The 26,343-nt window shown below is 36.9% G+C and overlaps 1 protein-coding gene across 1 annotated transcript; it reads left to right on the top strand.

Moving 5' to 3' along the window:
* The first annotated feature begins 794 nt into the window (after window positions 1-794).
* Window positions 795-4,440, top strand: LOC131656699 (uncharacterized). Its single transcript, XM_058926339.1, has 8 exons — window positions 795-914; window positions 1,009-1,473; window positions 1,594-1,743; window positions 1,972-2,028; window positions 2,408-2,545; window positions 2,694-2,888; window positions 2,982-3,358; window positions 3,701-4,440. Exons 1-8 carry the CDS (start codon window positions 884-886, stop codon window positions 4,313-4,315), a joined length of 2,028 nt encoding a protein of 675 aa, XP_058782322.1. The 5' UTR covers window positions 795-883; the 3' UTR covers window positions 4,316-4,440.
* Window positions 4,441-26,343: the final 21,903 nt, after the last annotated feature.

Genomic DNA, 26,343 nt, shown 5'->3' on the forward strand with positions numbered 1-26,343 from the left:
TGTTAGTTTGTCAAAAAGTTCTAAGAAAACATATTTATTTATGAACTTGTATTTAAAGTGTCCAATATTATAGAGTCTGTGTAATAAATTTGGAGTATCCTTGTGCTAGCTTCAATAAATTTGTTTAACAAAAATATATGATTAAAATCGAGGGTCCGTATCTGTACTGTATAAAATTTAAGTTTTGTGCTTTATATTGTAGGATTCTACACAACGAGATAATAGAAGCCTTATACTAGACTAAAGTAAAAAAAAATATAAAGAAGGTACATAGCTTTTGCTTAAACTTGAGTCTTACTCAGAAATGAACCTATTGTGAACATATTGCACTTTGCTTTTCTCATGATATGATATGTCTCACTCAGTTAAAGCAAAATTGAAGAAACGAATAATATATTACTAATTGACTTGAAAAATGAAATATAAAGTTGAACCCACACATTTAAACGGTATTACTACATTTAGTAATTTGGTTAGGAGTGAGAGTATGGATTCTACACGACGTGATACTAGTAGCCTTATATTAGGCCAAAGTTAAAAAAGAAGGTAGCTTGTACTTTACACCAACGTTAACTGTAAAAGAAGGTATATATGTAGTAGCTTTTGGTTAAGCTTGAGTGTCACTCAGCAGGGAACATAATGTTGCACTTTGCTTTGTCATCATATTATATGTTTGTTACACACTTGAAAAGCTGCAAAGTTGAAGAAAGGAATAAAAATATTACTAACTTAGGGACACTCCTCTAATGTGAAACTCGTGTTTGCTCAATGTTTTTCCTAAGTATCAGATTCTGCATTTCTTTTCTTATATAAGAGAATTAGGCTTCCACTTGTACATTGCACCAATACTACCTACTTTCATTCTGCATTTCAATCTCGAGGTATGGAAATAGCTTCTTCTCTACATCATGAACGTAAGTCTAAACTTTCCTTAAATATTAACACTCAATAGCTTCTACATATTTTGTTATTAATTAATGCGTGTTATTGCAAAATGAAACTATGTAGCTGAGTTCTGGGAGCTAGTATTGGAAGAAAAATGGCAAGAAGTAATTGAAAAATACAGACAAGATAGTAAATGTCACACGATAGAAATCCAGGGAAGAGGAACAGCATTGCACGTGGCAGTAAGCAGTGGATGCAAAGATGTAGTGAAAAATCTTCTAGAAGCAATTGTAAACCATGATAAAAGTAGTTTGACGATGGTGGATAAAAGGGGTGCTACTCCTCTTCACCTTGCAGCATATAGAGGATTCACAGATATGTGTGAAAATATAATTGGAAAAGGTGAAAGGGGATATTTGATTCAACAGAAAAATGAAATGGGAGAAACACCACTATTTTGGGCTGTGCGTGCACGTAAAAGATTAGTGTTTGTTTATCTACAACAGTTTTGTCCTACTGATATCAATGTTGCTATTGATTACAATAATACTAGCATCCTTCATGTTGCCATTCAAAGTGAAATGTTTGGTTAGTTTTTTTTTTTTTTTATCTCTTACTTAAAATAATCTACTAAATCTCATTGGAATAAAAATAATATCGAACGTTACATCTTGTCAATAATAACAATCTACGTATCTTGTGCAACAGATTTGGCAATTATGATAATGTATTGCTACCCAGGTCTTATATCTACGAAGGACAATGATGGCATCATTCCTCTTGAAATTCTTGCTACTAGGACATCAGCCTTCAAGAGTGGATGTAGGCTATCATGGTGGAAGCAAATTTTGTACTATTGTAAGTAACACATGCTTATGGATATTGCATAAAATGAATTAAAATTCCTTTTTTTACAAAGAGTAGAAAACCATCTAAACTGGAGCATAGAAGCACCATACCATCTTCCATTGGGCAAAAGAAGACAGCTTGGAAGTTCAAATGACATTTTCTTGCATTATTTTTACTTTTCTGTCAACTGTCATGAAAAAAATATTTAATGTTGTTTACAAAATTTTGGTGTCAAAGGTTTTACTATAAGCCGCCGCAACGCAAAGACTACATTGGAATTGTTTCAAAACAATGGTATGTTTTCGATGAACTATCTCTTATCATCACTTTTTCATCATTATTTAGTGTTTTGAAATTCCTGAAATATTAATAGTACACATGTTCTTTTGCAAATATTATTGACACCATTTATAGATGACATTATTGTTGTCGTTATTTGACAGTTTCATTTATTTTTATAAAAACTTTAAGTTAGTTGTAGGATCAATTACAATTAGTTGTAACCACTTGATTTAGTTCGAGCAAAGTTAAGTTCATTAAATCTAGTCTATTTTTCAAATTCTTTTTCTCTTCCATTTTTTATGAGGATTTTAATCAACAAAAATAACAAGTTAGCTTTTCATTTATTTAATGGTGCTCACTATTATATACTAAAGACCTATTAATATTGCAGAGAAAGGTGATTATAGTGCAATAGAAATATATGATGTTGATAAATTAGAAAAGGCATACAAAATAAGTCCTTCTCTTGCTCAATCCTGTCACAACATTCAAACGTCTATATTCAAATGGTCAATCCTGTCACTATTGGGTATGTATATTGAACTCTTCAAATTTTAATTTTACATGTTTTGATTCGTGCCTACATTTATAGTGCTCAAGTGAGATAAATGTTGTATATATAAGTTTCTTTCTGCAACTCGATCAATAAGTGCTATTTTGGTTCATTATTTTTGTAGACTTAGAGGGAATAAAGAAAATTAAGACGAAGCACACATATGGTGGTCAGCTCTTAGAAGAATTTATGAAAAAACCTACTGAGTCATACATAGGTGGTGGGTTTAATCCAGATCTTGACAACTTAGAACGCGGTATTGAAATGGAAGAAGCACTTGTAAATTTTCCAACATTTTCCAAGAGCAAAAAGGAAAAAGGTAAATAATTAACAATAAGTACAAAAAATTACAGAAGATACTGATATCATTAAAATGCAAAGAATGAAATAAACATTATTTGTATATTTTCAGGTGATACCTCAATTCAAGATATTAAAAAAAATGAAACAAACAGTGATGTAAAGGACACATCTTATTTGATTGCGGCAAGTCATGGAATAGTTGAGATGATGTTAGATCTTCAATCAAACATAAAAAGTGTGATCTATGAGACTAACTCTAATAATGAAAATGCATTGCTTTTGGCAGTAAAGAATAGGCAACCACATGTTATTCAGTGGATGAAGAATAATTTACCTGATGGAGTCGTTAATCACTTAATTCTACAAGTTGATAAAAATGAGAATACCGTGTTACACTTGGCAGCATATACATCATTCGAAAGAGAAAATACTTGGAGGATGTCTGGAGTTGCCATGCAAATGATGTGGGATATCAAGTGGTATAAGGTACATTTATAATTTAATTATTGTTGTCTACGATGTGCAATGTGCGCTATAGTATAGCTCGCATGGCCACAAATTTACAGTACGATTAACATGTGGCCAAATAGGGTTCATGATACATTTCTCATGGTTAAAATATTTCTAAATAGGGTCTCATATAATTTGTCATAGTTACATGATGGTTAAATAGGGTCTCTCGTTGTTTTGCCATGGTTTAATTGTGACTAGCCTACACATAGACCGCAAAAACATAAGAGAGTCCTGAGTTTAATTATTTTATTATCACTACATCTTTATATGTCACTTTTTTTAAAGTAGTATTAACATATATTTTCTGCTATATAGTACATAAAAGAACTAGTACCAGAGCATTTCAATAATAAAGGCAACAAAGAAAAAATAACTCCAAGTGAAGTCTTTAAGGAGAAACACAAAGAACTTCTAGAAAGCAGTGTTAACTGGTTGAAAGACACAGCAGAGTCATGCTCAGTTGTAGCAGCTCTCATTGCCGGTGTCTCCTTTGCGACATCAGGCAGTGTACCTGGTGGCAATCAGCAAACAGGACAACCAACATTAGAAGGACAACCTGCATTTGAAGGATTTGCTATATCTTCATTAATTGGACTTTACTTCTCTGTCACTGCACTCATCATGTTCCTTGCTATACTCACTTCTCGAAAAGAAGTTGAAGACTTTTGTCGAAACTTGCCAATGAAGCTTCTTTTTGGTTTGTGTTCTCTCTTCGTATCCATTGTTGCCATGTTTGTTTCTTTCTGTGCTGGACATTTCTTTGTGCTCACTGATAAATATACAAAAGGAAGTATCTTGTTCTATTTATATATTTCCATTTGCCTACCTGTCACATTCTATGCAGCTGTGCAGTTTCCGTTATTCATTGATCTTGTCAAAGTTATTTGGAAGAAAGTTCCACCTCCAAGTGTTAAAGGTGTTCTTCTCTAAAGGTGTATTGTTGTATTACTATGCGAATTGAAAATAATGAGTTTGGTTTGTACTTGAATAATGTCTTTTATTATGTTTTGATTATTGGTGTCGATGTAGTGTAATTTGACTCTTTTGTATAACTATAAGGTCTGATAAGAATGATTTGAATTTTTAATTTCTTTCCATCCCTTTTCCAATACACCACACATATTATTAAAATTAAAATTAAAATATTTCTTACGATTTTTCTAATTAGTTATTATTGTAAAAGTATTAAATTATTTGTTGTATAAAGTATTCATAGAATAATATTGATATTTTCTTCTAAAATGAATTAAAATATCACCTTATTATTAAAACACCAACTTGTTTCATATAATAATATAGAAATAAAATATTTAGAAATTAGTTAAAAGTATTATTAAAATATTAGGAAAACTATTTTAATATATTATATTCTTATCCATTTTCAAGCAACTGAGTGATTAATATAATCATTTTCTATTAAATATTATAATTTCTATTTGTAGCGGGGAAAATCTGAGGTCGAAGCCATGGAATTGACTCGACTCAATATTTCAGTGAAAGTCGCCACCGCGCTTTATTGTTTCCAAAGGAAAAGGGAAAAGAACGAATAAAACCCAAAGTTTGTTTTTAAAACAAAAAGAAGAGATCTTAGGTACGGGTATTGTTTATACAAGGGGGAGGTTTTAAGCACCCCTCATATCTGTGGTACTCCACATGAACCTTTTTGAAAATCTGTGTCGCGTGTGCTAAAAAAAACGGTTTGTTTTATTTTTAAAATAAGCTCGGCAAGACGTTATGTCTTGTGCCTACATACCTCCTCGGTGCAATGGAGAAGTCAGAGCTAATGTAGTTCCGCTTAAAAGGGAAAACATTTTTTAAAAAGCGAATAAACACTTTATCGTCGTCGGAGAGAAATACTCAGCCATTGATCTTGAGCATGAGAACAAATGAGTTCTTTGCATCGCAAATGAAAGAAGGGCTCCAACTCGGATAAAATCAACGAGTATGCCACTAACTTTCTCACGCGGAAAAGATCTCATTATATCAATCAATTTCAAAATCGTGGGGTATAACCACTCGTTTCGACAATTAATAGTGTCTAAACTTTTGAAGAAAAAGGCCACTAAGGGTAAAAGATATTTTAAAGAAAACGTTTTGAAAATGATTGCAAACATAAGAAGGTTTTTTGAAAAAGGGAGAAGATTTTGAAAATTTAAGAATGGGAGGAGATGAAGAGGCTATCCTATTGCGTAAAATAAAAGCTAAGGAAAGAAACGGTCTAACCGAAGAAGAAGCCAACACTTGACATTATGAGTCAAGGTAGATTTCCCATCCTTTGGAATATCAATACTAAACCATCACATTACCACTTGGGGATCCAGATGAACTTATTATCTTAGCACCATTTCGCATTAAGCACATTAAAATTCTGACGAAAATCGGGCAGAGTAACGGCTGTTTTCGGGTAAAATCCTTATATCAATGCCTTGGAATTAACCATCAAGGGCTTTCAAGGAACTACCTGCACATACAAACAAACAACAATCCAATGCCAGACAGACAGAATAACAGCAGAGTAACAATATCATGAAGGTCCAGAGGTACTAAGTCCATAAGTCCGAATCTCCAAAATGCTAGGGATAGTAACCAATAGTCCAAAAGAGAGCCTTAGGTGTTTTTTAGATTTTGGTTATTTATTAGTGTTTTAGCATAAAAGTAAAGTATGGTCCAAGTGGACAAAATAAAAATAGCGGAAGCATAAACATAGCGTCCAAATGGACAAAGAGAAAATAGCGGAATATAAAACGTCCAAATGGACAAAGAAAAAAAATAGCGGAATGTAAATATGATGAAATGATAAAATAAAGCTATAAAGCGAAATATAAAAGAGCGATATAATAAATTGCGGAAATTAAAGTCAATTGTTAGATGTTAAAGATAACCATCTTGAAACTTGTCAAGTATGTTATCAAAGTTAGTAATGAAGATCGATGGTGAGTGAAGGATGTTCTCGGATTTAAATTCAATGGACATTTATCAGAAGCTTGATAAAATCATAGCGACTACACGATAAACCTCCATAAGTCTTAAATCAACCGCATATAATTCTCTTCCATATTTGATCTTTTTTATTCGGGACACGAAATATTGCGCTATGTTAAGAAGATCACCAAGTGATTTATATAGAAATCACCCTACAACGAGGCCGGTCAAAACTTTATGTGCTAATGCATGTGAGAGAAATGATATGTAGATCATTCTCCGAAAGCAATACCGCACGAAAAGAAAATAAGGAGTGATCTAGTCTTTTCCAAGAATGCATAATAATTCTCAAGGTATCAAAGACTTTCATCGATCAAAAGAAAAAGAAATAAAAGATGGAACCACATTCAAAGGCTCCTTTCATCCATAATTTCAATCACCTAATTTTGCGGATTTGGATTCTCATCCTATCGACGCCCTAAGTCCATTGAAATTAGAGAGAAATTAGGCCTCTAACTTGTGATTCAAAGAAAATATCAAAAGAAAGGAGTAGAAGATGAGTTAGAACCAAAAACAAGTTAAAAAAGGCAAAAAAAACACATTCTGCTCAGATGTAAATCGATTTGCACAGAGTGTAAATCGATTTGCATAACTCTGTTTTCAAATCTGCGCAGTTTTTTCAGTTATGTAAATCGATTTGCACCAGATGTAAATCGATTTGCACAACACAGTTTTTCAAAAAAACAGCAAATCAAGAGAAGAAAACTTGTTTAAACATAAAACCAAACACCTTGTGATCTTGGATCAATTTGTGCACGAAAATGTATCAAGTAAGCAAGCAAAACTCATCAATGTAGCACCAAAGGTGCATCAAGCATAAACAACAATGGATCACTTCTTGAATTATGGAATGGATCTAGAATTTTACCAAATATTTCACAAACTTTGAATCTTCTTCAAGAACACACAACCACAAGCCTTGATCTCGCACAATTGATGAAGAAAAGGTAGTATTTATGTTGAGGTTTAGCTCTAAATTACTGAGGTTCAAGATGTGACTCACTAATTTGTGTGGAAGAAAAAGAGCTTTGAGTGAGGAGTTTGGAAGAGGTGAAGAGAGAAAGAGCAAGAGTTTTCTTGGCTATCAAAGCTTGAAAAATGAAGAGGGCAATGCCTCAATTTATAACACTTAGGCTTGGGAAATTTTGTGGCTTGGAGTTAGGATTGGAAAATCGAATTAGGCTTGGGAAAAGGATTTGGAGCCAAAAATGAGATCCAATGGTCTTGATGCAATCACATGAGGGTTTATAATTAAATGATGTAGGTAATCAAATACAAGAGCTAAGTCATGCTTCCCATGCTTGCAAATGATGTCAACACTTTCAAAAGCTGAATTTTGCCTTCATTTTTCCAAATTCGCACTAGTGCAATCGATTTGCACCTTATGCAAATCTATTTACATAGCTGAAAAGGAAAAATCTGGGGCAAAAACAGTTTTGCAAATCGATTGTTGTCTTATGCAAATCGATTTGCACTGATGGCAGAAGCAAATCTGGTGCAGAAACAGTTGTGTAAATCGATTTACACCTTATGCAAATCGATTTGCATAGTGAAAATGTTGAAAAATGCTCCTTTTGATGGATGTTTTGACTTGGTACCTACAAAACACAAACATACAAAAGCACAATGCAATATTTTTGGTATTTTGGTTAGTAAAACAATATATACAAGACTAAAACATTGGTGCTCGATGATTCCCTTGCAGATGAAGTGAGCATAACACCGAGAGCAAAGCTTTAAGATGAAACTCTTGATTGATGATTGATATGCAAATGAGGTATGATCTTAGGGTCAAAAATTGGGGTATGACAGATGCCCCTATTTAAGTTTCTTCTATCCGGAGATGTGAGGGTTAAAATCCTCAGCTCGACGTAATTGAAGAGACTTAAATATAAAACACACAATTTTTGAACCTAAGGTATAATGCGATGCTAATGGATGCATCAAGTATGATTATGGAATTGAGAGAAGTATAACACCACTGGGGAGATAAGAAAGGATTCCACTGGGGGAAAAGGTATATGTCATCTACGAATAGAATCGGACTTCACAAAAGAAAGAAACAGTCGACAGAAGCTTTCAAGATAAAACATGATTGAACTTCGAGAAGAGAGTATCTGAGGCCTACATGAATGTGGCTACATCAAATGAATATCAAGGTAAAACATGATTGGTCAACATCAAATGACAACCAAGGTAAAACGTGATTGGGCAACATCGAATGACAATCAAGGTAAAACATGATTGGATATCGTCAAAGGATAATCAAGGTAAAACATGATTGGATAATCATCAACGGACAATCAAGGTAAAACATGATTGGATAATCATCAATGGACAATCAAGGTAAAACATGATTGGATAATCATCAACGGACAATCAAGGTAAAACATGATTGGAGAATCATCACAGGACAATCAAGGTAAAACATGATTGGATAATCATCACAGGTCCATCATGACAGGATGTCATTAAGGGATAATCAAGGTAAAACATGATTGGATAACATCAAATGACAACCAAGATAAAACATGATGGAAGGTAACCAAGATAAAACATGGTCGAAAGCGATCAAGATAAAGCATGATTGGAGGCAATCAAGATAAAACATGATTGAAGGGAACCAAGATAAAACATGGTGGCGATCGGGATAAAGCATGATCAGAGACAATCAAGATAAAACATGATTGAAGGGAACCAAGATAAAACATGGTGGAAATCTTTCAGGAATGACAGTGAAAGAAGAGAGAGAAATCATAACATCCAGGAATGGCCCTAAATGAAGAAAGGATACATCAAGGAACAACAATAGACGGACAAGACAAACAAGTATCTGTTTTGGATAGGTGCCAAGTAAGTTGGATTTTTTCAAGGTGAAGATGTTGATAGCAACAGAACCTCGAAGAATGCAAATGAGTATGAAATTTGTTTCAATGCATGATGTTGAATTTTTCTATGCATGATATATGATCAATGCAATGCAATTGTTTGTTACAACTGAGGTAGACTCTTTTGTGAGGCCAGATTAGGACTCTGATTCCTCAACACAGGAGCTCTGCCAACTCTGCTTATGAAGAAGATGCTTAAACACACTTCTATTACACCGGTAACTGTATCAAAACAATGATCCTTTGAGAAGGGCTGATAAAACTGCTTGGGGATTGCTGAAGAAGATTGCCCCTGATTGAGTGATTGTTGTAAGTTAACTGATCATGGCTTCAGTTGAACTGTATTTGGGATGAACTGATTATGGCTTCAGTTGAACTGTACTGGGGATGAACTGATCATGGCTTCAATTATTTAAATGCATGTTGGGATGGCTTGCCCCAGTACAAGTCTTGAAATGATATTCTGATCAACAAATCTTGAATGAACATCTGAACAACAGGATCTTGAAGTAATGTGCCCCTGATAGGATCACTGATCAAGTTTCTTGACTGTTTGAACTTCCTGAAAGATGAGTGCTTACTAGCAGATAAAATGTTCATTCAAGAATGGTAATTTTAATGCAATGCTCAAAGAATATTTTTGAAATCAAAATCATTATTGGAATGATGTTATTGATGTAAAGCAAATGGAATCACTGGTCAAAACATAAAGGTTGAGACGTTCAAAGTGACAGATAAAGCAAAGATATGGTATCAAAACAAATGATTGGTAAATCTCATGGGAGTCAGCTTACGCAACCTTGTTGTAGTATGCTTTCAAACAAACCTTGCCTCAATTAGGTCTTTTAAAGGTTGTAACGTGGTCTGGTTCACGGTTTTAGAAACAAAGGATATAAGGCTCAAAATTTGATTGTACCCACCCCATCTTCGTGATGATCTCCAGTCCTAAACTCAGTTAATTCAACTCATGCATTCAGGTTCCAAGAGGCTTCTGGAATTTCACCTTTGTAATCATGATAGCTCACAAGCAAAGAGAACTTTTGAGATGGCAGTCACTTCTTCCTTTTGATATCACAACATTTTGTTGTTTGAGGAATTTATTGACTTCTCTTTTTTCATCTTTTTCTTTTGATATCCCTAACTTTGGCCTGAACTGTCTATTTTTGCACTTACAGTCAGCGGGATGCCTTATTTTTGCCTAAGTCATCTTTTTGATTTTTGACTTAGCAGGCTTTTCTTTGTATATATTTTTTTGATACATATTTTTTTGAAAGATAATGACTGCCTTGCTTAATGATTGATGAACTATCATTGGCTTTTGATTGGCATCTCCAACATTTCTTTGATGTATGCAGAGGATAGCTTGTGATTGAAGCCTTTGTTGAAAGGTGTACTGAATGATTCTCTTAAAATAGAATGCACAGCCAAATTAACTGAGAACTACCCTGCCCCAGGTTTAAAATGCGGGTTTTTTCATACAGAAAGAAACACCAACTTCGAAGGCTCAGAGGGGTTGACAAGGGATTAACTTCCTTATTTCTCCGGTGTTTGGGAATTGAAACAATGCCTGTACATCATCAGCAGAGTTTTATTTGAAAGCATACAGTTCAACAACTTGGGTATTTCGTTGTCATCATCCTCCCTCCAATCTTTGCATAAAACACAGGTTTGATAGAGAAAGCAAATGGAAGAAAAAGTTTTGTAAACGAAGGTATAAACATAAACACAGTGGATGTTAATGAATTCAAAATATGCAATGCTCATTTCATTAAAATTACTATTCAGAAACAAACAAAGTCTAAAAGTAAATAGCACAATAAAGGAAATACGAACAGTACAGAAACAAGGCCTAGTGACTAATCAGCAACAAAGATGAGCTATCTCGTCTGAAACACTTGGCTTTAGGAAAATCGGCTTTGACTTATCTTCAGCCACTTTGATCTGGCAAAGGATTAGTGATGACATTAGGACCCATATCTCTGAAAGAGAGCATCTTTGATCTCACCAACTCTTGAACTCTTTCCTTCAGAGGGAAACATCTTTCTAAATCATGGCCTGCTGCACCTTGATGGAAAGGACAATGAAGATCAGATCTGAAACCATCAGGGAGAGGATTTCGAGGAGGCGGCATAGCTCTTGTTGTAATCAACCCTTTCTGGACCAAAGCAGGATACAGTTCCGTATAAGTCATGGGGATAGGATCAAAGTCGACCCTATTACGAATCTGATTTTGTTTAGCAGCTTGAGGTTGAGGAACTTGAACTTGCACAGGAGCGATAGCGGCTACATAAGGTTGATCACCATTTTGAGGTCTACGACGAGATCCCCTTCTGTCATCTGACACAGCATTAGTCTCATTCTCCTTCTTCTTGCGGAAGTTTCCATAAGGTTTCTTCGATCCACCAAAAGATTCAGCAACATGAGTAACTTTCCCATTCTTGATTCCTTCTTCAAGTCTATGGCCAATGGTAACCAAGTCTGTGAAGTTTGAAGATACACTTCCAATCATCTTCTCCCAATAGAAAGGTAAGAGAGTGTCCATAAACATGCCAGTCAGTTCCTTTTCAGCTAAAGGTGGCTCCACTTGATAAGCTAGCTCTCTCCAGTGTTGAGCGTATTCCTTGAAAGATTCTTTCTCCTTCTGAGACATATTCTGTAATTGTCGGTGATCAGGTGCCATGTCCAGATTATACTTATATTGTTTCATGAAAGCATCAGTCAGATCTTGGAAGCAATGAATGTGATTACTCTCAAGTCCCATATACCATTTCAGCGAAGCTCCACTCAAACTATCCTGAAAGCAATGAATAAGCCATTTGTCATTCTGGGTATAAGCAGTCATCTTGCGATAGTACATGGTCAAATGGCTTCTTGGGAAAGTGTTCCCCTTATATTTCTCAAACTTAGGAGTCTTGAATTTTGCAGGCATGACAAAGTTGGAAACCAGACACATATTCTCAGCAGCAACCCCAAAGTAATCATTTCCTTCCATGTCTCTCAGGCGCTTTTCTAAAGTATGATATTGCTCTTTGACATCTTCAATATCCCCAGCATCTCCTTGACTTCCATTCTGGGAACGAGCAGCTTGATATTCAAATAGAGGATTCACATAAGTAGGCTGAGCAACAGTGTGCATGATAGGCTGGGATTCAGTCATGATAGGAGCATGAAACACTGGATTTGAAGCTTGACCAATCACAAGTTGTGGAGATTGACCAATACCAGGAGTCTTCTCATAGGGAGGAGTGTAACCAGGTGGCAAACCAAACTCAGGCCATGTAGAGGGTGGTTGTTGAGTAGGTTGAGGGTCAACATCAGCACTTGAGACTTCAACAATGACAGTCTTCTGAGGCGGTTCTCCTCTAGCAATCAAAACTTGCAGCATCTCAGTGAGCTTGGTCATGCCTGACTTCAACTCATCAATTTCCATTCTGACCTCTGCATTGTGTTGCTCTTGGTATTCCAATCTCAATCTGACGTTGGCTCTAGTTCCGTACTTGTGTGGAGGAATCAGCTTGACGGTAGACAGACAAACTCTGAAGATGGAGATAGACAAGGATAAGTTTTCTGGACAGCCTGGATGTATGTATGCAAATGATGCAATTGCTGTTTTTTGTTTTTTTATTTATTTGATTTTCAAGGAATTCAAGTTATTAATTTGTAAACATCAAAACAAAAAGGAGGTAAATCCTATATTGGATTAAAGCTTTGATCAAGTTATCATCAAGATCAATCATCCATTTTGGTGGATTAAGGTTTTCACCCCATCGACACCCAAGATCCATTGAGTTTGATGAAACTTATGATGTTTACACACAAAGACCTATGAGTTCCTTGGAAATCAAATGAATGCATGGATGCATGGTTTATGCATCAATCACAATCAAGATCACACATGGCCGCACGAACAAAGTCCAAAAGTTCGACGTCACGAGCATGGAGTCAAAGTTAAGAACCACCCACAAAGGTATGTACTAGGGAATTTTGTACCTGCCGAACGGGTTCTACAAAGGTTCCCAGAGTTTTCAATCTTCTATCGGATACTACCGGCATGCACAATTGCTCATGGGAGCCAATAATATGCCTAAAAAGACCTCGTCTGAGCGTAGCATCGCATGACAACAAGCTCAAATTGGTACTCGAACTTGTTTCTGCGCTACATCCTAAAAAGGCTTAGATGGGTTAAAAGGGTTCTAGGTCGTTCAGCTTCTACGGACACTCACTATTGAAAGTAATAGCGTTCTTACGATAGTTCGTAACAACATCTACTACCTTCCATGAGGCCTCCACTGATTGGGGTTCCACCATATGACGCTCATGCTAAGGATTGCTCCTAACATGCGACTATTGGTCTTACCACCTCCTATCTCAAGTTACTCACCAAAGTCCGGGTTAGGACTTTATCTCATCACAGAGGAACCATCGAGCACCAAAAAAGAAAAAAAGAAAAAAAACAAACAAAGCACACAACAATATATACAGATAAAACACACAGATAAACAAAAATAGGCTTAACACACTTAAAACTGGATCCCCAGTGAAGTCGCCATTTTTTCTGTAGCGGGGAAAATCTGAGGTCGAAGCCATGGAATTGACTCGACTCAATATTTGAGTGAAAGTCACCACCGCGCTTTATTGTTTCCAAAGGAAAAGGGAAAAGAACGTATAAAACCCAAAGTTTGTTTTTAAAACAAAAAGAAGAGATCTTAGGTACAGGTGTTGTTTATACAAGGGGAACGTTTTAAGCACCCCTCATATCTGTGGTACTCCACAGGAACCTTTTTGAAAATCTGTGTCGTGTGTGCTAAAAAAAACGGTTTGTTTTATTTTTAAAATAAGCTCGGAAAGACGTTAAGTCTTGTGCCTACATACCTCCTCGGTGCAATGGAGAAGTCAGAGCTAATGTAGTTCCGCTTAAAAGGGAAAACATTTTTTAAAAAGCGAATAAACACTTTATCGTCGTCGGAGAGAAATACTCAGCCATTGATCTTGAGCATGAGAACAAATGAGTTCTTTGCATCGCAAATGAAAGAAGGGCTCCAACTCGGATAAATTCAACGAGTATGCCACTAACTTTCTCACGCGGAAAAGATCTCATTATATCAATCAATTTCAAAATCGTGGGGTATAACCACTCGTTTCGACAATTAATAGTGTCTAAACTTTTGAAGAAAAAGGCCACTAAGGGCAAAAGATATTTTAAAGAAAACGTTTTGAAAATGATTGCAAACATAAGAAGGTTTTTTGAAAAAGGGAGAAGATTTTGAAAATTTAAGAATGGGAGGAGATGAAGAGGCTATCCTATTGCGTAAAATAAAAGCTAAGGAAAGAAACGGTCTAACCGAAGAAGAAGCCAACACTTGACATTATGATTCAAGGTAGATTTCCCATCCTTTGGATTATCAATACTAAACCATCACATTACCACTTGGGGATCCAGATGAACTTATTATCTTAGCACCATTTCGCATTAAGCACATTAAAATTCTGACGAAAATCGGGCAGAGTAACGGCTATTTTCGGGTAAAATCCTTATATCAATGCCTTGGAATTAACCATCAAGGGCTTTCAAGGAAATACCTGCACATACAAACAAACAACAATCCAATGCCAGACAGACAGAATAACAGCAGAGTAACAATATCATGAGGGTCCAGAGGTACTAAGTCCATAAGTCCGAATCTCCAAAATGCTAGGGATAGTAACCAATAGTCCAAAAGAGAGCCTTAGGTGTTTTTTAGATTTTGGTTATTTATTAGTGTTTTAGCATAAAAGTAAAGTATGGTCCAAGTGGACAAAATAAAAATAGCGGAAGCATAAACATAGCGCCCAAATGGACAAAGAGAAAATAGCGGAATATAAAACGTCCAAATGGACAAAGAAAAAAAATAGCGGAATATAAATATGATGAAATGATAAAATTAAGCTATAAAGCGAAAAATAAAAGAGCGATATAATAAATTGCGGAAATTAAAGTCAATTGTTAGATGTTAAAGATAACCATCTTGAAACTTGTCAAGTATTTTATCAAAGTTAGTAATGAAGATCGATGGTGAGTGAAGGATGTTCTCGGATTTAAATTCAATGGACATTTATCAGAAGCTTGATAAAATCATAGCGACTACACGATAAACCTCCATAAGTCTTAAATCAACCGCATACAATTCTCTTCCATATTTGATCTTTTTTATTCGGGACACGAAATATTGCGCTATGTTAAGAAGATCACCAAGTGATTTATATAGAAATCACCCTACAACGAGGCCGGTCAAAACTTTATGTGCTAATGGATGCGAGAGAAATGATATGTAGATCATTCTCCGAAAGCAATACCGCACGAAAAGAAAATAAGGAGTGATCTAGTCTTTACCAAGAATCCATAAGAATTCTCAAGGTATCAAAGACTTTCATCGATCAAAAGAAAAAGAAATAAAAGATGGAACCACATTCAAAGGCTCCTTTCATCCATAATTTCAATCACTTAATTTTGCGGATTTGGATTCTCATCCTATCGACGCCCTAAGTCCATTGAAATTAGAGAGAAATTAGGCCTCTAACTTGTGATTCAAAGAAAATATCAAAAGAAAGGAGTAGAAGATGAGTTAGAACCAAAAACAAGTTAAAAAAGGCAAAAAAACACATTCTGCTCAGATGTAAATTGATTTGCACAGAGTGTAAATCGATTTGCATAACTCTGTTTTCAAATCTGCGCAGTTTTTTCAGTTATGTAAATCGATTTGCACCAGATGTAAATCGATTTGCACAACACAGTTTTTCAAAAAAACAACAAAACAAGAGAAAAAAACTTGTTTAAACATAAAACCCAACACCTTGTGATCTTGGATCAATTTGTGCACGAAAATGTATCAAGTAAGCAAGCAAAACTCATCAATGTAGCACCAAAGGTGCATCAAGCATAAACAACAATGGATCACATCTTGAATTATGGAATGGATCTGGAATTTTACCAAATCTTTCACAAACTTTGAATCTTCTTAAAGAACACACAACCACAAGCCTTGATCTCTCACAATTGATGAAGAAAAAGTAGTATTTATGTTGAGGTTTAGCTCTAAATTAGTGAGGTTCAAGATGTGACTCACTAATTTGTGTGGAAGAAAAAGAGCTTTGAGTAAGGGGTTTGGAAGAGGTGAAGAGAGAAAGAGCAAGAGTTTTCTTGGCTATCAAAGCTTGAAAAATGAAGAGGGGAATGCCTCAATTTATAACACTTAGGCTTGGGAAATTTTGTGGCTTGGAGTTAGGATTGGAAAATAGAATTAGGCTTGGGAAAAGGATTTGGAGCCAAAAATGAGATCCAATGGTCTTGATGCAATCACATGAGGGTTTATGATTAAATGATGTAGGTAATCAAATACAAGAGCTAAGTCATGCTTCCCATGCTTGCAAATGATGTCAACACTTTCAAAAGCTGAATTTTGCCTTCATTTTTCCAAATTCGCACTGGTGCAATCGATTTGCACCTTATGCAAATCTATTTACATAGCTGAAAAAGGCAAAATCTGGGGCAAAAACAGTTATGCAAATCGATTGCTGTCTTATGAAAATCGATTTGCACTGATGGCAGAAGCAAATCTGGTGCAGAAACAGTTGTGTAAATCGATTTACACCTTATGCAAATCGATTTGCATAGTGAAAATGTTGAAAAATGCTCCTTTTGATGGATGTTTTGACTTGGTACCTACAAAACACAAACATACAAAAGCACAAGGCAATATTTTTGGTATTTTGGTTAGTAAAACAATATATATAAGACTAAAACATTGGTGCTCGATGATTCCCTTGCAGATGAAGTGAGCATAACACTGAGAGCAAAGCTTTAAGATGAAACTCTCGATTGATGATTGATATGCAAATGAGGTATGATCTTAGGGTCAAAAATTGGGGTATGACACTATTTATCAGAAAAAACACAGATTTCATTTTATGCTTTCGGAATTGGAGTTGTTTTTGTTACAAGAAAGTGCGGAAAGGCAAAGAGGGATGTATTTGGTAATTGTGTGGAGTCTTTGGCTTAATAGAAATGATATTATCTTCAATAATTCCATTTGCAATGTTAATTATTTGGTTTGGTCTTGCAAGATGCTTGTTTGGAGATGGTCTTTTGTAGGGAAAATTAATCACCCACCATGCAACTTCTATGAGTTTTGCAAATCCCCTTTGTATTACTTAAGTTAGATTCTTGTTGGTGTTTTTTCTCCATTTCAGCGGTCTTTGCTTCTTGTAACCGAGTTTTGTAGAACTTCTGTTCTATTTTAATATATCTTGATTACCAAAAAAAAACAAACATTCACTATTATAAAAATCACATTAATCTCGGTTGAAAAAGTGTTTTTATCTAGGTTAGATGGCCAAGGTAATGTAGGATATTATGGAAAATACGCTACTTTTTTCTCTTAGGCCAATGTTAACTGAAGTGAAAAGTGGCACAAGTTATGGGTTCAATTTCTTGCAACAACATTTTTAAAATGACAATTTGTAATGAGAACCTCACTTTTCTCTTGGATGGAATAACAAACGTGCTGACAAGTAACAAAGCGGCCAACTTTTCTCCTCGACAGGGACTTTTAATCAAGAGGAAATTCATTGTTTTTTAAAATATACATTTTGTTAATTTTACATTTTTTTCATTATAACATGTATTTTTATAAAACAAAACATTAATGACAATTTTTGTGCCACATTCTTAATACATTTTGTGAAACATAACATAAGTGACACATTTGTGAAACAAAATTATACATTATGTACCAAAATGACACATTTTGTGCTAAAACTATACCTAATTTTCATCATATCCAATATTGTGGATCTTTTTGCAAGGTGGTGAAGCTTTTTGATAATAAAGCTGCAAGTCAACTGAGTAGCTATTTACATTTGATGATGAGCACACTTAATAATAAATGATATCCATTGAAGTCAGTATCCGTTGAAAATAGCTCAAGCGGTCAAAGATTCTCAAGATGATTCATCATGTTATCCTCTTAAATCAAGCTATCCTTTTGAATATTTTCTTGAAGCCAACATTGTGGTCAAATTACTTTCAAGTGAAGAATTTTCTTTCAAGGACATCAATGGTAATTAACATGAAATATCTCAAGCCTCATTAAGAAGATTCAATATTCTTGTAATATGAAAAAGTCAAAGATAATGATGCAAAGAGTTAAATCTTCATAGTTGTGAAAAAGATGAAGTGTGAAAACTCGTCTGACCGTGTTTGTGTGATTGACTAGTGTCTTGTAAAGGCACAAGGGTATTTATAGAAGTACTATGGAAAAATTACACACACAAAAAAAAGCTTTGAGAAGCCTCTTATATTTGTCTTAAATCACCTAAAAATGTTTTACTACCTAACCAACTTGATATTATGTCCTTCTTCTAGAATAATGTCGAACATAATGTGCCGAATAATATCTCTCTCCTATGATCATTACCACTCTACAGAAGGGGTGTTATTAAACTTCTCTCTAACCAGTATCAGTGTCTTTTTCTTTTAGTTCTTATGGAGTGGCAAAGAGCCCAAAGGACGGGGTTCTGGTTCTTAGCCAATAGGTGGGATTGTTTTCCGACGAACTATAATAGATCGAGAGATACGAAGGTGGAGGTTTGCTCGTTTTTCTTCTCTGAGTTCCCAGATAGGATCAAGGCTTCTGATATTTTTGCTCTTTTCGGGTGTCATGGCGAGGTGGTGGAGGTCGTTATATCTCCAAGAAGGAATAGGGTGGGTAAGAGATTTGGTTTTGCAAGAATGATTAAGGTGACGGATGCCAGAATGTTAGCTGTGAGTTTGGACAATATTATGATAGATGGGAAGAAGATTCATGCTAACGTCCCCAGATTCGTCAGAAATGGAGGCCCAGGTACTTTGGGAGGTAGGAGAGAACCCAATAAGGGACTCGCTAGGGCCAACGATGATGTATTTAAAATGGATGGAGGTGCTGGGAGTAGTGCGTATGCAAGGAATGGCTTTTCGTTCACAGAGGCGGTGGCGAAGAGGAAGGATAAGATAGAAGATGATAGTGTTCCGGTGTTGTCCTTCGATTCGAATGATGAAGACAGGAATAGGCTGGCAAAAGCGTTTGTGGGTGAGATTCTTTTTCCGGGAGCGTCCTATAACATTCATACAAATCTAGAAATGGAAGGAGTGTTTGCTATCAAGGTTACACCTCTTGGGGCAGATTTGTGCCTTCTAGAAGAGACTGAAGAAGGTTACATTAATGAGCTCATAGAGGGTGGATCCTCTTGGTGTGGACAATGGTTTGAGGTTATTAGACCATGGTCTCCCACAGACGTGGATTCAGGCAGGGTCACGTGGATGCGAGTTTACGGGGTTCCATGTCATGCATGGAGTTCAGAGTTTTTTGCTTCTTTGGCTAATCATTTGGGCTCTTTCGTGTGTATTGACGAGAATACTGCTAACAAAACATGCATGGATATTGCGAGGATTATGATTAGAGTCACTTCCTCGAAGGCTTTGAAAGAGGTCGTGAAGGTGAAGGTGGATGGGAAGATGTTCCATATCGTGTTAAGAGAAGACACATATGGTCCTCTTCGGCTTTCTAAGGAGAGATCGGCGGCCAAAACTAAGGTGACGGTGGAATCTAGTTCGGATGAGGAGGAAAAATGGTATAACACGGAAGGGTGTCATGAGGAAGAAGATGAAGCGGGGGAGATTGACCTTTGCATAAATTCTTTACCCGAAGGTTATACGGCGGAAGGGATGGATGTGACAGGTGTAGGCAGAGGTAGCGGCGAAGCGGCTCCCAGCTTCCACAATGGTGAAGATGGTCTTTTCGATACAACTGTCGCTCAGTCTATAGGAAAGGGGGCCCATAACAATAAAGTCAATCCAAAAAGGTGTTTTTTGAAGGAATGTGGTAATAGTTCAGAAAAATCTTTTACGTTCGTTTCTATAGGGACAAAAGTTAGTTGTTCTGTTCCTTTGGAATCGTGTGATTTATTCGAAACAATTCAAAGCATCGGGGGAGGAAAGAGTAAAGGGCTTAGGCTTAAAAATAAGATTGGACCGAAGGCCAAGTCTGGACCTTCGACGTGTGGGCCTATTCTAAAATACAACTTGAAGCCCAAGAAGAAATCCAGAGCTGTTGGAGTGGAGGAAGATTCGTGGTCTGATCCAATAGTTGCTACCTCAGATTCATTCTCTCACCAATTGAAGTTTAATAGTGATCATTTTCCTCAGGACGGCGGCGGCGCGTCGGGACCGGGAGGACAATCGGAGGAATCGGATATTTTGCGATGCAACAATAGGTTGATGATGGATTTGAAGGATGGAGGCGGAGATAGGTTGTACAGAGCGATAGCCGATTTGGGGATTGTGTCGGGACAACCTCAAAGACATTTCAGGAAGAAGATCAGGGAATTGGAATTGCTGAGCAACTCAAAATTGGAAGGTGGTAAGGCGTGTAACAGGGTTCTTTAATGATTATCGGGTCATTAAACATTAGGGGGGAGGCAGCAATGTCAAAAGGCGGAGAATCAATCAGATTATTTGTAAAGGGAAGGCTGATATTTTTATGCTTCAGGAAACCAAACTCAAGGCCTGTTCTACTTCTTTGGCCAGAAGTTTTTGGTTGAAAGATGACATCGAGTTTTCTTGTTCCAATTCTGAAGGCCTGTCGGGAGGGTCGATGATATTGTGGAGGGCAAGTGCTATGCAGGTTTTATGTAGTTATAAGGGTCCTGGTTTCTTAGGGATAAAGGTGAATTGGAAGGGCAATCTATACTACATCTTCAATATTTATTCATCTTGTGTTTCTGCCTTGAAGAGATCATTATGGAACAATCTTCTGGATCTGAAATCTAGGCATTCAGATGGGGAATGGGTGATTGGCGACGATTTCAACGCTGTTAAGAATTGTGAAGAACGTGTGGGCTATTCAGGGGTCTACAACAGGGCAGAGTTCAGGGATTTCTCATCGTTCATTGATGATAGCGGTCTTTTAGATGTTCCGTGCAAGGGAAGAAGTTTTAGCTGGATTAGTGGCGATGGTAGATCTAAAAGCCGTATAGATCGTTTTCTGGTCTCTAACATTGTTGTGGACCGGTGGGGGGTGGTGGGACAGCTTATTGATCAAAGGGACGTCTCTGATCATTGTGTTGTGTGGCTTGAGAAGGATGTTGAAGACTGGGGCCCGAAACCATTCAAATTTAACAACGAATGGTTTCGTAATAGGGAGTTCCTTTCTTTTGTCGAAAGAGAATGGAAAGGTTTCGAGGTTAGGGGCAGGGGCGATTACGTTTTGAAGGAGAAGTTGAGGCTCTTGAAGGATAGGCTTAGGTGGTGGAATATCCATGTTTTTGGTAAGATAGAGATGCTAATCGAGGAAGGTGTCAGAGAATTGAATGAATTAGATGTGTTGGGTTTGGGGGAGGAGAACATCTAGGAGGATAAGGAGAGAGCCAGTGAGAAGTTTTGGATTAATCTCAAAATTCGGGAAAATATGTTAATTCAGAGGTCTCTTATTAAATGGTTGAATGATGGCGATGTTAACAGCAGATTTTTTCACAGGGTGATGAAGAAAAACTTGTGTGTTAATAATCTTGGTCCTTTCGTCTCGTCGGGCAGAATTCTTAGCACGGTTAAAGAGGTAAAGGAAGAGGTTTTCGATCATTTCGAGCGCAAGTTCAAAGAGGAGGATGCGAATAGTCCATGTTTAGAGGGAGTTCATTTTAGCAAGTTGGAAGAGGAGGATAGGAGTTTTCTGGTTTCTCCTTTTACTGAGGACGAAATCAAGGAAGCAATTTGGAAATGCGATGGTTCCAAGAGTCCCGGGCCGGACGGCTTCTCCATTATGTTTTTTAAGAAATGTTGGTTTATTGTCAAAAAAGATTTGGTTGATTGCTTCAAAACTTTTCACGGTGGGGCTGTTCTTTCTAAAGCTATTACGTCTTCGTTCTTGGCATTGATTCCTAAAACTAAGAATCCCTTGGGCTTGGATGAATACAGACCTATATGTTTGGTCGGCAGCATTTATAAAATTCTTTCGAAGATGTTAGCTGGCAGAATCAAATCGGTCATAGGTAAAGTCATTTCGTCCAGCCAATCAGCATTTGTTCCCGGGAGGTAGCTTTTAGACGGAGTGGTTATTGCGAATGAGATTGTCGAATATGCTATTAAGGCCAAGAAGAGTTGTCTTCTCTTCAAGGTAGACTTCGAGAAAGCGTATGACAACGTGAGTTGGTCTTTCCTCCGTTATATGCTTTCCTCTATGGGGTTCGGGGAGGTTTGGTCGAGGTGGGTGGAGGCCATGGTCTTTTCTAGTCATATGTCGGTTATGGTGAACGGTTCTCCCACTAACGAGTTTGCGGGGGAAAATGGATTAAGGCAAGGAGATCCCTTATCTCCCTTTATTTTTGTAGTAGTAGCGGAAGGGCTGAAGGGGATTATCAACAAGGCGGTGGAAAATGGGAGTTACGCGGGCTTTTCTATCAACAGGAGATGCTTTATAGATGTACTACAGTTTGCGGACGACACGCTTCTTGTGGGGGACGGTAGTTGGAGTCACTTACGGGCTATTAAAGTGGTTTTGAGAGGATTCGAAATGGTATCGGGTCTTGGCATTAATTTCTATAAGAGCAAACTCATCGGTATCAACATTGATTCGCGCTTTTTGGAAGTGGCGACGACGTTTTTGGCTTGTAAGAGAGAAGACTTGTCGTTTAAGTTCCTTGGTGTGTACATTGGGTGCAATCCAAGAAGGATCCCTTCGTGGGAGCCGTTGGGGGCTAACATAAAGAAACGGCTATCTAGTTGGAAGGGTCGGTTGCTTAGCTTTGGCGGAAGGCTCACCTTATTGAAGTCGGTCCTTAGTAGTTTGGCGATATTCACACTTTCGTTTTACAAAGCCCCGAAGAGGATTGTGGAGGAGATCACTGTAACACCCCATATTTTCTAATTTTAATTTAATTGGAAATTAATTTATTAATTGGAATTATTTTGGTATTTGGTTGAATTATATGGAAAATGATGAGTTATTGACATTGGGCCTAGAGTGGTGATTAGCAGAAGAGGGGGTGTTGACTAAGCAAGCCCATTATAATATTTTATTTTATTTTTCATAAAATAAAGGAATTGGGAAAAAGAGGAAGCAGAAGCAGAAACTGAGTTTGAGGAAAAAGGAGAACACGTGAAAGTGAGAAGAGCCAAAAGGGAAGAAGATCTTCGAAGATTCGACTCTGAGGTAAGGGGGGATTCTTCGGGTTAGTATTCCTTATGTGATTGTAGGTAGTATGATTGATTAGGATTGTTGTCTAGTTCAATCGTACGTGTCGGGTTTGGGATTTTGTTAGGTTTTGATGAATTGGTATGAATTACATGATTCTGTTAATGCTCATGTTATGTGTTGTTAATACTTGTATAAAATTTGTCTGAATTATGTGTTTATGTGAAAATCGATGATAATTGTGTTGTATGTTCTATGTACCTGAAATTGGGGAAAATGGGATAAGGTATATGCTGTCAAAATGGTGAAATTGGCTGTGCAGGTACGTAGGAACCGGTTCCCGTGTGGGACGAACCGGTTCCCCCTTGTAAAAACAGAGAAGTATGGATTCTGGGCAGCTGGGAACCGGTTCCCATGTAGGGACAACCCAGTTCCCCATAGTAAAAACCAGAGACGTGATTTTTGAAGCTGCCAGGAACCGGTTCCCACGTAGGGACAACCCGGTTCCTGCAGCACTTTTTCTAAAAATGTTTTATCTTTGAAAACTCATAACTTTTGATCCGAGTATCCGATTTATGTGCCGTTTTGGGTGTTGCGAAGCTAATGAGATGCTTTATCTGATGAATTGATAAAATGGGCAATAGCCAACTTTACTTTTTAAACTCGATTTAATTATTAATGAATTGAAAGATAGTATATGTATATGTGCTTATATATATGACTATTGATGCATGTATTTGTGTTGGTGATGAGATTATGATATCCATTGAGTGATGTTAGTATATAACATGTCGTAGATGATATATGTTTTGTGATTATGTTGTTGGGTTGCTTTGACAATTTGTTACATTGTGTGCAATGATGATGGATATAACGATGTTTGATCGTGGTGATGATTGATGATTGTGAATATTAATATGCTGATAATATTAATATGTTGATTGTGTTGAGGGTATGCGTGTGATATAATTGTATGAATGCTAAACTATGCATGCTTATTGATGATGAATTGGTGATGATAATGGGACGATGTGATACATCGGATTGGTGATGTTGTAAGCATGTCATACGTTGCATTCATTCGCATACATATTTTGGTGAGCATGATTCCCAGTGTGTGGAATCGGTGCTGGATATTTTGGTGAGCATGATTCCCAGTGTGTGGAATCGGTGCTGGATATTTTGGTGAGCATGATTCCCAGTGTGCGGAATCGGTGCTGGATATTTTGGTGAGCATGATTCCCAGTGTGCGGAATCGGTGCTGGATATTTTGGTGAGCATGATTCCCAGTGTGTGGAATCTGTGCTGGATATTTTGGTGAGCATGATTCCCTGTGTGTGGAATCTGTGCTGGTTAAACTGTATCTCAGTGATGAGGATATCAGTTGGATGGGTGTATCCCATGTATGGTACCACATGCATAGTGTCAGTTTAATCATATGCATTGGTTATAACATGATTGGATGGAATTCAGTGTTATGCCTTGGTGTGTTTATATGATTGATGTATTAAGAATATGTTGTTAATATAACTTGATCATTGGTATAATTGATGAGTTGTGGGCCGATGGCCAATATTGTTGGATTGATGCTTACTTGTTGTAATAATTCTGATTATATGTATGGTTGAGTGGATGATAATTACTATGAGATTTTATTGCTTATGATTGCATAATGCTTATTAATTCGAATGAAACTCACCCTTACTTTGATGATTTCAGATTAAGGATGTAGCGGCGCCTTGATTGGATGAAGATAGCTTATAGGCTAGCCCTTAGTTCGTGTCGAGTCATGCTCTGATTGTAACACTGGGGAACACTAGTTTAGAGACGAATTATTATGTCGGTCTTGTTGTTTTATGATTGTTTTAGAATAACTTGCATGGATAATGAATATGCAATGTTATGGATTATTGTTCCGCTGTGTTGAACATGAATTGTAATTATGTTAAATGGTTCCTCGTGTAGCATGACAAATGACTATGGTATTTTATGTTAAAGAAGTTGTGACATCCTTGTATTTCATGTTTACTCTGAATATTATTCTATTTTCCGCGGGGGTTTAGAAGGGTGTTACAATAGTGGTATCAGAGCATAGTCGGTCCTTGTGACCAGAGTCTTATTGTTAAATCCTGTCGGTACGTGACATGTGTGAGAAACACTGTCGGTACTCAGTGTGTTCTAACTGTTTGCCTGCAGAAGTGGGATTGAGACTAGTGGGGGAGAAGTCATGCTTCTCGGATATGTCTCAGATGCAAGATGTTAGAGTGATGCGTATGGCAGCAGTACAAGAGTGTGGAGTTATTGTTTTCTGAAGTGAAGGTGACATGGGCTGAAGACTGTGGTTGTTGTTCAGTCGGAGTGTCTCGGAGTAGATGATGGTTATATCTGAGAAAATGGAATTTCGAAGTTGTGATGCTTCAAGTGCTACTGACGGACTGTGATGTTGTTGTGTGAGTAGCCTATGTGAAAGGTTGCTGTTGAAGCAGTGATTAAAAGAAGTATTGTCGTAGACCTTGTCGTAGGATTACTAGTAAGTAATTGAGATGAAATTAGAGGTTATCGATATTGTTGAGAAAGTTTCGAAGTGTGAGTAATGCAAGGAGACGAGTATGATCTCAAGGATAAGAAGGTTGATGATGGCGTACATGAATTTGGTTTCAGGATGTTGCAGAAATCGAGCTTCAACGATGAAATGTGTTGTTTAAGTTATAAGAAGTTTGGAAGCGAAGAGATGTGATAAGATGATGTTAATAATGAGATTAATTTGAAAAGGATGAGTTTGGAGCAGAATTTCTATAAGCAAATCGCAGGAAGATTGCTGAATCGTTATGAAACTTCGAAAATTCATAACTGGAGTTCTGGACCTCCGATTTAAGTTCCGTTTGAA

This window comes from Vicia villosa, linkage group LG3, assembly GCF_029867415.1.
Source record: "Vicia villosa cultivar HV-30 ecotype Madison, WI linkage group LG3, Vvil1.0, whole genome shotgun sequence".
NCBI classification, from domain to species: domain Eukaryota; kingdom Viridiplantae; phylum Streptophyta; class Magnoliopsida; order Fabales; family Fabaceae; genus Vicia; species Vicia villosa.